Raw genomic sequence first — 15,087 nt, forward strand, 5'->3', positions numbered from 1 at the left:
CTGGGGGTTTTTAAGAGGAGGTTAGATGAACACCTTGCTGGGGTCGTTTGACCCCAGTACTCTTTCCTGCCATGGCAGGGGGTCGGACTAGGTGATCTGTTCAGGTCCCTTCCAACCCTAGAAACTATGAAAAAGTAAAAACTAGCCTAAACTAAATCATCAGATCTGGAAATGACCCCATATAAATCATAATCTATCCAACTTGTTTTAAGTAGTTGTCTTACAATTCCAGTCAATCTATTTTCTTGCATTTTCCTTTAAGGTCCAGATCACATACCATGTTCTTTGTACATGTAAAATACACGTGCCCAAAGATTTAGTGTTAGAAATGGTTCTTGTCACTGAAATAACATTGTCCTTAGGATTCAGCTACACTGATATACCACGCTGGGAAAACAGTCATATGAAATGAATAGAAGACAAGTACATGTAATCAGTTTTGAAGTGGATGAAGAGCTAGAATGTTAGAGAGGTACACTTTGTTGACAGACACTAGGATGATGTTAATGTTTTTTCCTCATAAATACAGACATAATTACACTTATCAGAAAACAGGTGAGAGAGAGGCTTAGGAATTAAAGGTTTAAAATCACAGACATTTCCCAAAGAGGGAGGCAGTTAGTGGCAAAGGTTGACTTTAAAGGTCAAACACATTCTGATCTAATTAAGCTGATGTTGATTTTATATGCAACATTTTAGAGGACTATTTAAGAAAAATGTTCAAATTGTTTAATTTGATCAAAATTATTTCCAAAAAGTTTTAAAAAATGTCAGTTATTTCAAAAAATTAATTCTGCCAAACATGTCAAGTATAGCAAGATAATATTTTACCCACCTATTTTGCTGCACTTTATAGAGATGGGCATTCTGCAGGTGGGGGAAAAAGTTAATGATTATCTTAAATGAAGTTGGTATCAGAGTTGAAATACAATCCTGATCTAAGTTTCAGTGCTGTGCTCTCACTTTAAGTAATAGTATCTTCACTGATAAGTTGTTAGGAATTACATGCACACTTAGGCTTTATGACACTCTCTGATTTTTGAAGATCTTGAGAATAAAATGAGGGAAAAAAATAAAAAAGCCTTGGTTAATCATTTTAATTTGTACACAACTTACGTTTACAATTTTCACTATTCAAGATTTGGTATAAAATAAGATACAATATGCAAGGTTTTCAAATGAGACAAATGCATATCAAACTATCTAAGTTTACAAGACATTATGAAGCTTTATCTTAAAAATACCTTCAGCAAAATAAACTCCCATTCTGTCATTCAGTCAGCATTAAAAAATATGATTATAGAAATATACAATTAAAAAAAAAAAAAAAAAAATCAGGGTGAGCAGTATTGATCAGTCAGTAACTTTCAAAACCTGATATTCTGTACATGAGTTTACACACAAGACCAACATAGAAGTCTTGAAAACTATTAATATAAAATTGAAGTACAACAATATGGTGAACGTAACTCCTGACAAGCGTTCTTCCATTCAGAATGTGCATCTCTTCATACAAATCAGAGGTTTATATTTTTCATCTAACTTTAAAAACAGCAGCACTTCCATATTATAGTCAGGGCATCAGGTCAAGATCTGACAGAAAATTCAGTATGCATCACTGACACTGTAATGCAAATCGACTTGCTCTATAAACAAAGGATTTACTATATGCTTTTAGTATGATTCTTCCTGGATTTCTCAATCTTGGGGAATAAAAACCCCTTAAAAACCCACAAACAAGAAAAGCAAGAAGAGAACACTAATTCAGTACAACTCCATAATAGGAGGAATAACCTACTTAGCAGTCATACTTATTTTAAAGTCTCCAATGCATCCATTCTATATGTACATTTTATTTGGCACACTATTTCACAAGTCAATGGCCCTTTGGAAACGAAAGACTCCTTTATCCATCCCCATCTTTTAGAGTCATATGCTAAGACAACTTTGGTATGTATGGTGCAAATGTAAGGCCAAATATCAAACCAAGTACAAACTAAATATTAAATAAATGGGATATGACAGTCATTATATAATAAGGCTGGTCTGAGTGTGCAAATGCAAAGCGCCAGTGGCACTCGCATGTTTCTTCGTAACAGTAAGATGTAGAGATGGAAAAAGATGGAAACCTAAAACATACATATTAACAAAAATGCAAAACTTCATTTATTTTCACTGTATGCAACAAGCATTTGTGACTGATGATTTTTCAGTCAAATATTTTTTTTTAAAACATCAAAAATGTAAAAAATAAAAAAAGTTGAAAGCGCTTAATTTTATTTGTTTAAAAAAGTCCAATTCTAAAATCTGTTGAAATTTTATTTGGTGGGATTCTTTAGAACAAAAGAGCTTGACTACTTGCAGGTAAAACATATACAACTTGGTTTTTGCCAACATGTAACTAACCTACACCTATTAAAAAGTATTATCCTGGGGCTCTGATGTAATCCAAGTGATTTGCTTGATCTTTTGTTCTGCATCCAGTATTTGCCAACAACAAGTATAAAAAGGAGACACCATTTCTACTTCACTCCCTAACCCCAAAGCAGAAAAAAAACTATGGTCATTATGACAATGACCATAAAAATGTACATAAAAGATTAAAATACCTAAAAAGCAAAGAAATGGCTACGCAGGTGGCAAGCCAAAGACTTTATAGTTCACTCCCAAATCCTACAAATTCTAATTTAGTCCCATCGCATTCTCCCATGTTTTCACACTTTTGATTTGTTTCATCCACCTATTAAAGTCACTCAAATTTAAATTGTGAGGTCACTGAAGCAAGGCCTTTACTTTTCAGTACATGTTCTCATTTGTGGCTGCACCTACTGCCTGTCTTGATAGTATGTTAGCTGACAAGCAACACTCAAGTGGCTGTAGTTGCATATGGCAGAGAATCATGTTTTAGCTGCATTTCCAGTGTTTACACTAGGTATTGGCTAGTCAAGGCTTGGGATTTTGACTTGAGTGTGCTAAATGCTCCAACTGGGACTTAAACCCAAAGGTTCCTGCGTAGGGTCTTGCCCTTCCAGGTCATAGTCTGATCTATTACATTTGGGAGCAGGAAGGAATTTTACACCATGGTCAGACTGGTACAGACTGATGATTTTTGCCTTCTAGCAGGGGACATGGTCCTCTTCCTCTCATCTCTCAAGTGCATTTTAACAGGCCTTGCAGCTGCAGGACACTGACTCCCATTGTTCCTTTGCTTGACTTGGCAGGTTGGGGTGTCTTTGGGCAATATACATTGTAGTCAATTGTGTAGTTTTAGGAATAAGTTAGAAAAGGACTTGCACTGGATAGTTTCAACAGGGATGACCTGCCTTGAGCAGGTGGCTAGACAGGATGATCTACTGAGATCCCTCCCAGCCCTACTTTTCTATGACTCTTCTTTGACTGAACTGCTATTGGGTGATTGATGTCTACCTGCAGGTCAGATAAGAGAGGTTTGGGGGAGCTGCTCTTCCTTCTCTCATGGAAGGAGGCCCACAACAAGTGCTTTGGTTTAAAAATTGCAGGGCGTAACTCAAAGACGTCACTCTTTCAATTCAGGAGCATGTATATGTATTTTTTCTGCAAGTCACCTACATACTAAATCACAGTTTAGACACCCACGATCTCCTGGATGGGGGACAATGACTAAGTATTCCTAAAATAAAAGCAAACATTTCTTTTTGCTAGTAGACCCCTTTGGTTTAAAAACCTAGTCGACTTATTCTCTTTCTTCCCATGTCTTCCCTCAAAAAGTTAGTAAGGCTCTATTTTCCCAGGGAGTAAGTGTGCCTCAGCCCCGCACTGCCAATTAAGTTTGAAATATAATATAAAATAGGATATACTGCCACTTCTCTGAGGACAGTGCTGTACAAAGCACAGGAGGGAGGCCAGATAATTTAAAGGGAGTTAAAGGGTTTTCTCCAGCCCCCTCTTTTTTTTTCTTCTCTCCAAGCTTATTTTACTCTACATTTCAAACTTTTTTGCTCTTCTATTTGCTTTGTATTCAAATGAACAAATTTAAAGTTCAAGTACTTGGGAGGTATTTCTTGCAACTAAAAATTACTGTATTCTGGGCTAACAGTCTGTAGCCTTTACCGAGCAATTTTATTCAAGCCACCATACAGTTGTTTGTTGGAATGCAGGTAACACCCTCAAATTGCCATTAGGTATTTTTTTAATTTTAAAATTAAAAAAAAAAAAGGGAGATTCATTCAGAACTAGGCACTGAATTTTACCTGTTTACAATACAAAAGGAACCTTCTGTCCCTCTCAAAATCAGTATGTATTCATTCAATTAAAACAAATGTCTGTCACTGACTAATAATTCAAACCTCCCCGCAACACATTTACAAAAAAACAATAAACAAGTGTGTTCTTTTACTCCTGACTATGCAGCAGGCAGATCTATTCTGAGGGTTGTGTGGGTGTCAAATGTGAAGTTGGCAGACAAGGATACAGCGGAAAAAAATAGCTGTCAAATCTAACAGGACAAAGGTGGTGAAGAAAATAAAAAAAAGTCTTTAAGTTTTGAAAAAAAATAGTATTGTAAAAGGAAGAAATGATATTTCAAACCCTAGACAGATTCCCTTTAAAAAAAATTACCATGGCACTAAATAGATATCTAGCATTTCTTTTAAAAAATATATACGTGGATGTTTTAAAAAACACTGTAACCTCAAACTAACATTTCTAATTACACCTGCCCCTGAGTCCCACTGCTCATTTCAGTGGTTTTATAAATACATATTCCTATTTCAAGTCTCTTTCTCTCTCTCTCCAGCCCCCACCATTATTGCATGAAAGAAAATGACTAAACCAGGGAATTAGTGACAATGACCAGAAAGTGTGGTCGAATACACAAAGATGTAAGAAAAATTTTCTCATCTTTCAGGTATGTTATTCTTAAGTGTTACATGCAGCACTAGTAGGTAAAATAATTCAGGCCGCAGTGTGGTTTTAAACATTGATGGTACTTCTTTATATTAAACTCTGGTAGGAAATATACCCGATTCAAGCAAATACTATTGGTTAAAAGAGCCACTGCATTCTGAGCAACTTAAAAGCTATTAACTGCTTAAATAGCATTAGCTTTTAATTAGGTTCTTTAAAAAAGAAATCCTTGGAAATAAAGCACTCTTTGGTGGACAGTAATTAGTCTGTGTACTTACAATTGCAGCTTCATAAAAAAATCAATACAAAATAAGAAAGGAAAGCCAATCAACACGAGAGTACCTTATTATGAGAATAAAAGACTACCTTTCCAAGCTTAGTCTCTAACTGGAGACTTGAGGCTGACTTGGATGGGCAACAGTGAATTAAATATTTAAAAGCCTTACCATGTCTTCACTTTTTATGGTGGCCAGCAGCTAAGTGATTGCCATCACAATTTATACACATGCATCATATGGACTAGCAGGCTCTCTTTATAATAGAGAACTTAAATATTTACACCTGAGTCTAAATTTACAATTATATTTTAAAACATTTGAGTAAATGTTTAGAATTAAAAAGCTTGATTAGATAGCTTTCTACCAGTCCGTTTCTTCCACAAATAAGAAGCTTTCTGCTAAATCTTTACTGCAAAACAAAGCCAAAGCATCTTCTTCCTAAACTGCATCAAGTCCCATAGCGATATCCCTTTTTTCCTCCTCCATGTCCTCTTCAGCTCTAGTTGCTTATTTTTAATTTAACGCAACACTGTCCTAGTCCTTGGGATGGAATGACTGCTGAAATGATAAAAACATGTTTAAAAAATCAAAATCAAAATGTGCACTCCAAAAAACAAAGCAAGCACAGAAATATTTCAAACAAACATTTCTGCCCATGTAAATTAAGCAAAGCACATTTCAAAGAAAAAAAAACTGTAAAGACTTGGATACATTCAGAGACAATGCAGTATCAATTATAAAGAAATCACACTGGTCTGATTATAACGTGTAGAAAAGAGGTTCAACTGTGTACAGAAAAGCAGCAGAGGATGCAAAGTACCATAATTTCATTAAGCGCATTTGCGTTTTCCTTCTCTCCTTCTGAGGTATGAGACTGTAGGAAAAGTAGAGAAAATGTTAAAGAAATATTATTTTTCTAAAGCTAAATTTAGATTACATATAGGCAAACTCAGTGCACAAGCAGTTTCCAACTTAACAAGGGAGCAGAAATGGTGAAAGCATACTGGGTTATTAAAGCATGCTTCTGTTTATTTTCATGACATGCTGCTCTGGTTAGAAAAATGCCGAGACACCTACAAATAATGGTTATGCATCTTTCTTTAGCGACTATTTCTTCCTTTCTATAATGATTCCAGCACTGGAATTACACTGAAGTCCTTAACCCTTCAAAACTCACTGGAAACCATTTTATCCCTTTTACTGACTAGGGAAGGAGAACAAACTCCTTACTGAACACACGGCTCAAATGCTGTTAACGAGTGCAACAACAGATTTCTATTCTTCTGCAGGGAGGATTTTTTTTGTTTTGTTTTGTTATGTAGTTGTAGTTTGGCTGCTGCTTTGAGTTATTCAAACATTTACTGGAAAGGATACTAGGAGGTCAGGTCTTTCTTCTGGCTCAGAGACTAAATTGCTGTCTCTTCTCTTTCCCATCTCTATAGTGAAGATGCTGACACTTTTGTACTTTAGTGCTTTCAGACGAATGAATAAAAAATATGGCAAGTGTTACAGAAGATTTTTGGATTTGTTTTTACTTTTTAGGATGGCTAAGTCACAAAATTGCATCTTCTATGAGTAATTCAACAGCGAAAACTTAAGGATGGTCCGCCATTTATGGGTCAAGCTACACCAGGCAAATCTTAGATGGGAGAAACAAAGTGTTGGTAAGTTAAATGAGTCAGACTGGGGTCACAGGACAAGATCATGCCTTAGGCTATGAATCCCTTCCAATCCAATCATCATGCTGATCCATCCATACAATGGATAAGAGATGTGTTAAAACTGGTATTGGGCAGGTATGTGCTGGGAATTTGCCATATGGTATAGACTGGCTCCTAAAGGAAATGCAATGAACACTGTGAATGGAAAAGGGGATAAGACTGTAAATCTGAAAACCTGATGAAAAAATAGTATAGTCATAAATGACTATATTTTTTTGGGAAGCAAGTCATTTAGGATCCATTATTAAATAGTTTCCTTAACTCTTTGAAAGCCACTGGAGCAAATATGCTACTCAAATTGTGGACGATAATGTTAAAAACTATCACAAATTCGAGAATAATGAGATTCAGCTACATCAAGAATGAAAATCAGTTGTAGTGTCTATAAACAAAATGAGATCAATAAATTACCCCAAAATAAATGTTTATGGGAAAAATAAAGAACAAGAGACAAAATGGGAGAATCCAGGTTCAGCAATAGCAGATAAGGGTGAAAAAAATTACCTGGAAAAACTAATGCAGTCTTAGAAATGCTAGGTTAGATTAAGTGCAATACTACACAGTTAGGATAAATCAGATTTACTCTTTTCTACACCATCTGCAGCCATGAACCATAACAAAAGCATTCAGTTTGGGGCACAGCAATTAAAAAAAAAAATACAAAACTGAATAAAAGTTTAAGCAGAAAAAGATGGAAGAGCTAGTATTTTTGCTTTTGTTTTTCTAATAAGACTAAAGTGTCATCCACTTTCTTTCACCAGATCGAGCCCTGCAATCATTACCTCAGTGTGCGACAAAAACTGGCTCTATGCAGGATTTTGCCAAAGGCTAGAGTTAAATAAGAACACATCCATGTGATAAAGGAAGGTCATTTTGTAAAATGCCCACAAGACTAGGAATTTAGTCACATGCTATTTAAAACTGGCTGCAGCTCAGCAACCTCTTCAGATGGAAAAAAATATTTAAGAATGCCACAATATGCCACTGGTGGAGACCACCATTTTGTTCTGCAACATTTTCAATGGCTGGATCTGATCTTCATACGCTAAATTCTTAGAATGACTTTTTCTTTTCTTCTCATCTGCCACAAGGAAATAAAAACCCCTACTGTTCTTCAGAAGAGTATATTTACTCAGAAGGAACTGAAAAGGACGGTAACTGGACAGCCAGCCAGTTAGATGCTAGACCAAGATAGTCTCCAAGTGAAGCATGATTATGGTCTCAACTCAAAGACCTAGATATAAGTTTGAGTAGTACCAGAAAACTGAGTCCCAAATATTTTGCAGAGTTCAACGCTATTTATGAGCCAAGGAGTCCATCAGTAAGAGTTCAAGTGGGTCACAAATTTGGCATCATGCCTGAAGAATTTCATCAAGTATGGGAAAATGCTTCACACAATAAAACATGAGAAGGATCTTTTCGTTTTAAAAAGTGAGAGAAAAGGAAGTGGTCTGAAGAGGAGATAATTTAGCTGAAAACTAGCTAGAGAACGAAGGAAAATAAACCAGCAGAGGCTTAAGTAGTACATAGCACAGTCAGAACTAGAAAACTCAGGGTGGACCAAAATATGCACTGTTCTTGTCAGTACCATCAGAAGACACACTCAGAACAGATTTAGTGTTTTACAAAATGGTTGGATTTCATCTTATAGCTGCTGGTCGGTATTTATCAAAAGGTCACTTATGCAATTTACATAAAGGATGTTTTTAACACACACACACACACACACTCTCTCTCTCTCTCTCACTTTATATACCTTCCTATTCACCAAGGTCAATCCCTCAACATTCACTGTGCATATATACACAAATATACTGCATGCACATACACACACACGCTCTTTATGCAAGTTTGTGCACGTGTGTACATGCATACACACAAATTTGTGCATATATTATAAACACACTATGAGTGATGCAAGCTATATATCTATCTATATAGGTATAGATATATGCAAGCTATAAATATAGATAGCTTGCATCACCCTTTAACGAGACAAGCAAAAGGAGGAGAGAAAAACTCTCTCTGTGGAACACAACAGGTGAAGTTTGGATTTATGCAAATAGTCACCAATCCATATGTCCCATGTCAGGGGTGTCAAAGATGCAGTCTGCAGGCTGGATTCAACTTGTAAAGCTATTTCATCCAGTCTACTGGGGCTCCTAGAGGGCCCAGAAAGAGCAGGGACAGGGGCTACCTCTGCATTCCCAGCTACAGAGTCCTGTTGGGGAACATGTCAGCAGGAGAGAGATGGGGGAAAGTGGACATTAAAACCCTTATCTCAACACTTCCAGGTTTCAAGGTTTGTATCTGGCCTGGGGGGCCTGCTGACCTTGACAACTCTGTCCTAGCCAATGATTGCTAGTCAGAGAGATAATCCACCTCCTCTCACTCCTCCCAACAAAAGAAGGGTGTTCTTTCAGCATTTATAACAAACTCTTTTGAGTGATTCCACAACAAGCACAAGGAAAACTTGTTACGTCCAACCATCAAATTGCTTGAGAACTACTACATGCCATTAAAGCCATACATATAAAAACTTGTTTAGTTCAGGTGTGTTAAAGCTAAACTGTAAACTCTCAGGAGAGTTTCACTCCCAACAAAAGGAAAAATTTAACATCCCGCTTTTGCAGTGTGCAGATGTCCATGAATGTGAAAGTGAGACAGCACAGAAAGGAAATGTTGATGGGTTAAGTCCTCCAATGAGCGTTTAACATACATGCTCACACAGGTTCATTTCCAGTAAAACTTGTGAGGTCTGGTCTATGTTTGCAGGAGTGACTTTAGACATGCGTGGAGCCAAGAACTAGAGCAGCAGCAGTCAAGCAAATAAGCATTTCACCCATATGCTTATTCAACAAAAAAGGCATTTTTGCATTTATTCAGACCCCTCAAAAATCTTGTAAAGCAGACTCATGTTCAGACTCTGAATGCTTATCTCCTTACAAAAATCTCATGCCAATGCCACACACATGTATATATTGCCTACATTAAAGAAGGAATCCCTTCTCCATACATAATACTGTATATTGCTTTCCCTCAATACTGTGGGTTCCCTCATTTCATTCAAGACAAGGAATTTCTTGAAGGGTTTCTTCAGTGCCTACTAGCATTTTGTTCCAGGAGCTAAAACCCTTAAATTCAGCAGTCCTTAATCATATGTGAAGAACCACAACACAACTCTTCCAACTTTCAAAATTCATTCAGCACTGTAAAAGGCATGACAAGAGATTCAAAGCTCCAGATGTTCTCAATACCTGATGCTGGTCATGGATAAACATTATATTCATAGTGCTACAAATGTAGCAGCAATTTGAAACACTCTGTAGGCAGGGACACAGGTGCTGAGCCTTCCCCCCACCCCCGTGGAGCATCAGGAAAGCACTTGAAAGGCATTCAGGACAGCAGCAGTGTAACTATGGTGGGAACAGTGAATGAGCCCCTGGCATTGATTATGAGGGGGCACCAAAATGTCTCCCTAAGAGTCTTTACTACAGCAAAAGCAGCCTTGCACCCAGCACTGCATCTGGGGGGTTAAGTGGGGGGATCAAGTCCCGCCCCCCAGGGATTTGTCTTAGAGCAGATGCATCACATCTGGAGACAGGGGGATGAACCGGGCCCCAGGGTTCACATGCCACCCCTACCGCAAGCACTCAATGTGTTTGCTAAACCTCTGCAATAGGGGCTTGCACAGCTCTGCTTGCCCTCCCCCCACCAGGTCTGATCACCGACAGCCTACCTGCTCTTCCAGTTAGCTAAATTATAGGACAGTTATCTTAGCAGTCCCTTCTGGGCAGGCAAAGACTTAATACCCAAGGAAGAAAAAAAACGAAAACTAGGGAAGAAATTAAAAAAACCCTTGTGTCATTGCCCTGCCTTGCCTTTCACTCCAGTTCTAACTTAGGCCACCTCTCCAAACCCCCACCACCTGTCTGCTCCACTGCAGCTCCCCTGGGCAGCTCCTCCTGACCCAGGCTACCCCCCCCAGTGGTTTGTACCAGCCCCAAAGACTATGGGCCTGATCCCAAGTCCAACCCTCCCTTCCCACCGAACTGAACCAGGAGATGCTGGCTCAAGATTGTAGGCTCAATCCTGTCGCTCGTCAGCCCACCATGGCTCCTGCAGAGCCCACTGAGCCCCCACCAGCTTCTGATTGCTTCCTAAGGGATAAGGAAAGGACCCATTTTACAATAGGTCAAACCAATATATCTGGAGCGGGGAGCGAAGCAGGCAATTTGTCAGTGTCTGAGTGACAGTACCAGCTCCTGGTCTCCCTCCCCATTCCCCTCAAACTTGCAAGGTGAGGGAAGAAGGAGAGCAGAGTACTGAGGCATGGCGAGGCCCCCTGTAGCACTATGGTGCACTGTACAGACATTATAAGTAATGCCACATTTTGTAGCTTTACAGGGAAGTTGCCAGATATATTCTTGTGGTACTTCTGCCATTTTCATAGTGCTACAGGGGTGTTCACATCTATCTCCTAGACCAGTTGTTCTCAACCTTTTTTGTATCAGGACCCATTTGTAAACATCAATGGCCAGTCCTAACCTAGTGTCCCACACTCCCAACCTGTTGCCTCTTGCCCCGAACCCCACGGTGTGTGGGGATGGGTGTGTGGGACTGGTGTGTGTGTGTGTGTGTGTGTGTGTGGGGGGGGGGGCTTGTTATGCTTCCTGGGGTAGTTGGGATGTGGGGGGGGGGGGGATATGGAGGACCCCCAAGCAACCCCTGGCAGGCTGGAACTCTGCCAGCCTGCAAGGGAAAAGCCACAGTTTCCCAATTTTTTTTTCCTTTAAAGGATAATCCATTTTTTAAGTTTGTTCCCAACCCTTTCATATATTCTTGTGACCCACTGAGAAACACTGTCCTAGACTTTTGTAGTTCCACAAAGGCATTGGTAGCACTATAAATGTAACATCTGTCCATGGCCAAAGTACATTTCAGTTACATTCTTTTCACTAGGAGCCCCAAGGCAGAAGTCCATTATCAGCAATGGACAAGCCAGCTAAAAAAGCTTTACTTGAGAACAACGGTCTGGAGCTTTAAAGAGAATAACTCTCACCTTTTTAAACTGCTTTTTCTTGTAGCAGACCTGGTAGTTCTTTTAGTAATGTCAGTACTGTCAGAAATGTTACGTTCAGAGGTTTTAGTTTTCTGAACACTGGACTGCAGAATTACTCTGAAAAGAGTAGGAAAAAGAAAGTTATAACTTGAATGTTTCAGACAAAACTGGCAAGAGGATATTACATTTCAAGCACAATGAACATATTCTAGTAAAAATGTCATGACGTTCTACATGATTTCAAGAGAAGGGTTGTCCTGAGTGAAACATACATGTCCTTAGTAGTACTTCTTTTCAGAATTAAGTTAAATTTGAGGAATAGTGTGATCAGTTTCAAGTAATTTATTTTTTTTACCTTCAAAGATACACACTATTAAGAATATTGAAGTCTTTCTCTTTTCATCTCTGAGGGGAAGGAGGCAGAAATGAAGCAAGGCATCTGACATTTTAGAGTGTTTAAAAATATTTTGTACGGAAGAAAAAAGCAACACAAAAAGACTACACAGAAACACTACTTCCACAAGATGTTAATGTGCAACATTTAAAATACTAGACTGGATAAATCCTGGTTACCTGGAACTAGGAATGCTTTTTAATTGACAAAGTTCTTAGTCATAGGAAACGACACTACAGTTACAGTCCCATCTGCAAAAGGTGTTAATCACCTGCAATTCCTGCTGCCAGATCAATGTTTTCAACACCTTTTAAAAATCAGGGGTGTGTTTTTGTTCCTTTGCCACTCCCAGCTTTTACTTTCATTTAATTTTAACACAGCCTGCCAAGTTTTTTTACTTAGGCTGTAAGATAATAAGGTAAGAATGTATTTTTTTATTACTTCACCTGATAGCTTACCGTTGCAGATGCTCAGTTAATAATTACTAACTACAGATACACAAAGTGACTCTATCCTTCGTGTGCCTCCATTAAAATTATTTTAGCAAGGTGCATCACATGCAATTTTAGCTCTGCATGTATAGAACCACAATTAGATTCTACAAATATTACAAATAATTTTCTTCAAAAACTGAATTAGGTTACTGGCATTAGAAAGTGAAATATTTCAGTTGCACTTTCAGTTATATGCTTTCAAGCAGCCTACAAAAATCTTTGATGTCACTTTTGCTTGGAGTAGGCCACTAGTAAACTCCTCAGACGTTGCACCTTCTTCTCTGAATTTTGTTTAAATAGCTATAAAACGACTGTACTAAGTTACTCTGAAGACCCATAGGAACAATGTGCACATATATTTTAAGATTATTATACAATTGATTATTCAACATCATACCTATGACAACAGATAAATCTGAAATTAATTAAAGCAAAAACATTATGCTTTCACCACAAGGGATAACTGTGCTACTGCAAAGTTATGCTTTTATCATTAACACATGGCCTTGATGCATGCCACACTTTACTTTTAGAGCCATAAGCATTAATATGACTTAGAGAGTTTCCTAAGCAGCTGCATGTTACTGGTTACAACAATCTAAATATAGATCACACTACTGCAATGGAGTCTTGAACCAGTTCCCATGTGATCCTAGGGCTGAGACCAAAAATCAGCTGTAAATCAGGCAGTTCAAAAATGCACACACATATCTATGCTTTTTAAAGAGTAATTTAGCTGACTTTTGGGTCCGACTCCCATCCAGTTCACAGATTGTGGGTCTCAGCCCCCCACAAGTCTCCTCAGGGGTCCAGAAATTTGGCAGTAGGGGAGTGGTGGCAATTCACATCAACACTGCCACTGCTCCCCCTGATTTTAGGTTTCTGGAACTGTGGGGCTGGATTGGCTGCACCTAGGTCAGCCCTGCACAGAGAGACTGGGCCTCAATCCTGCACAGCTGGACTGGGCTGGGGCCAAGCTAGGCTGGTCCTTCCCACACAGCTGCACTGGGTCTCAGTTGGGCTAGCACTGACACTGTATCAGGCCCACAGGCAGGATCTGGCTCCCTAATAAACCTTGGGCTGCTCATCTGGCCACAGGCCGAATATGGTCAGGCACCACTGATATAAACCAGTGGGGGCCAACCTTTATGGCAGATGTCACAAATTAGTTCTGCACCCTCCCCAAGCATCACTTCATTTCCCTTTCCCTGCCCTGATGCTCTCTGATGCTCTGCTTTCTGCTCCTATCCCTGTGCTACCTGCCTGATCTGCTGCTCTTTCTGCTTCCTTCCTTGTGCTCCCTGCCTAATTTGTTGCTTTGTTTTCTGTTCTGTCTGGTACTATGCTGTCGGTCCCTGCTTGATCTGCCAAGTGCTACACACAGAGCCTGCTCATGCCACTTTTGGCAGGTGCACCACAGGTTGGCCACTCCTGATATCAACTATAGCATGAGTGTTGGCTAGATCAAAAAACACAACAAGGTCAATGTTTTTAAAGAATTCCAGACTTGAACACTGAATGCACATGTAAAAGGGAAATGTACTGAAACGAGAAGAAAGAAAAAGGATTTCCATAATTTAACTCAGAGGTTCCCAACCCCTGGGCCACAGCTCAGTACTGGGCTGTGAAGGGTTGGTTGTCAGTCTGCAGGAGCTAGCCAACCCTTTTTTATACTAACTGACTGGCATAGCTGCCTGCTATACCAGTCACTGCTGGTCTGCAGTTTGCCAGTCTGCGGTCACTTCCGGTCTCCTGGTCCACAGCATAAAAAGGTTGGGAACCCCTGATTTAAACAAAACATCTTCCTGTATGTGGAGCCAGGTGCTAAAAAGGGAAATATAACAACACTTCAGAATTGTTTGCGATCCAGCTCATATATATTACACAGTGTGAATACACACTCCTGACACAATGCATGATTTTGTAAGAAACTGCATTTGAAATCAATCCAAATGAAGCATCATTTAAGACAGCACAGTACAGAAATTTATTGTGACTGTATTCTATTTACCGTATTTTTCGGACCATAAGACGCACTTTTTTCCCCCCAAAAATGGGAGGAAAACGAGGGTGCGTCTTATAGTCCGAAGGTGTGTGTCCCGGGGAGACAGGGCGGAGCTTGCCCGTGGAGGCGGCGGAGCCCGAGCAGGACACCCGCCGCTTGTTTATGCCGTGTCCCGGGGAGACGGGGCAGAGCTTGCCCGCGGAGCCCGAGCGGGACATCCGCCGCTTGTTTACACCGGAAGCCGGCGCC

The 15,087-nt window shown here is 39.4% G+C and overlaps 1 protein-coding gene across 12 annotated transcripts in view; it reads right to left on the minus strand.

Annotated features, from left to right (window-relative positions):
- The window catches only part of CDC14B (cell division cycle 14B), a 76,494-nt gene that overhangs the window by 11,759 nt on the left and 49,648 nt on the right, over positions 1-15,087 (minus strand). For 3 of the 12 annotated variants that reach the window (XM_019554855.1, XM_019554864.1, XM_019554865.1), the window contains exons 13-14: positions 11,946-12,062; positions 1,083-6,036 (exon numbers count right to left, since the gene is read on the minus strand). In XM_019554855.1, coding sequence (XP_019410400.1) covers positions 5,922-6,036; positions 11,946-12,062 — 232 coding nt within the window. In that variant the 3' untranslated portion in view covers positions 1,083-5,921. Of the gene's footprint in view, positions 1-1,082; positions 6,037-11,945; positions 12,063-15,087 lie in introns of those variants that run through there. The other 9 variants (XM_019554862.1, XM_019554859.1, XR_002104650.1 and 6 more) reach the window with 7 other exon arrangements.

This window comes from Crocodylus porosus, unplaced genomic scaffold (genome assembly GCF_001723895.1).
Source record: "Crocodylus porosus isolate Cpor-Errol unplaced genomic scaffold, CroPor_comp1, whole genome shotgun sequence".
NCBI lineage: Eukaryota > Metazoa > Chordata > Crocodylia > Crocodylidae > Crocodylus > Crocodylus porosus.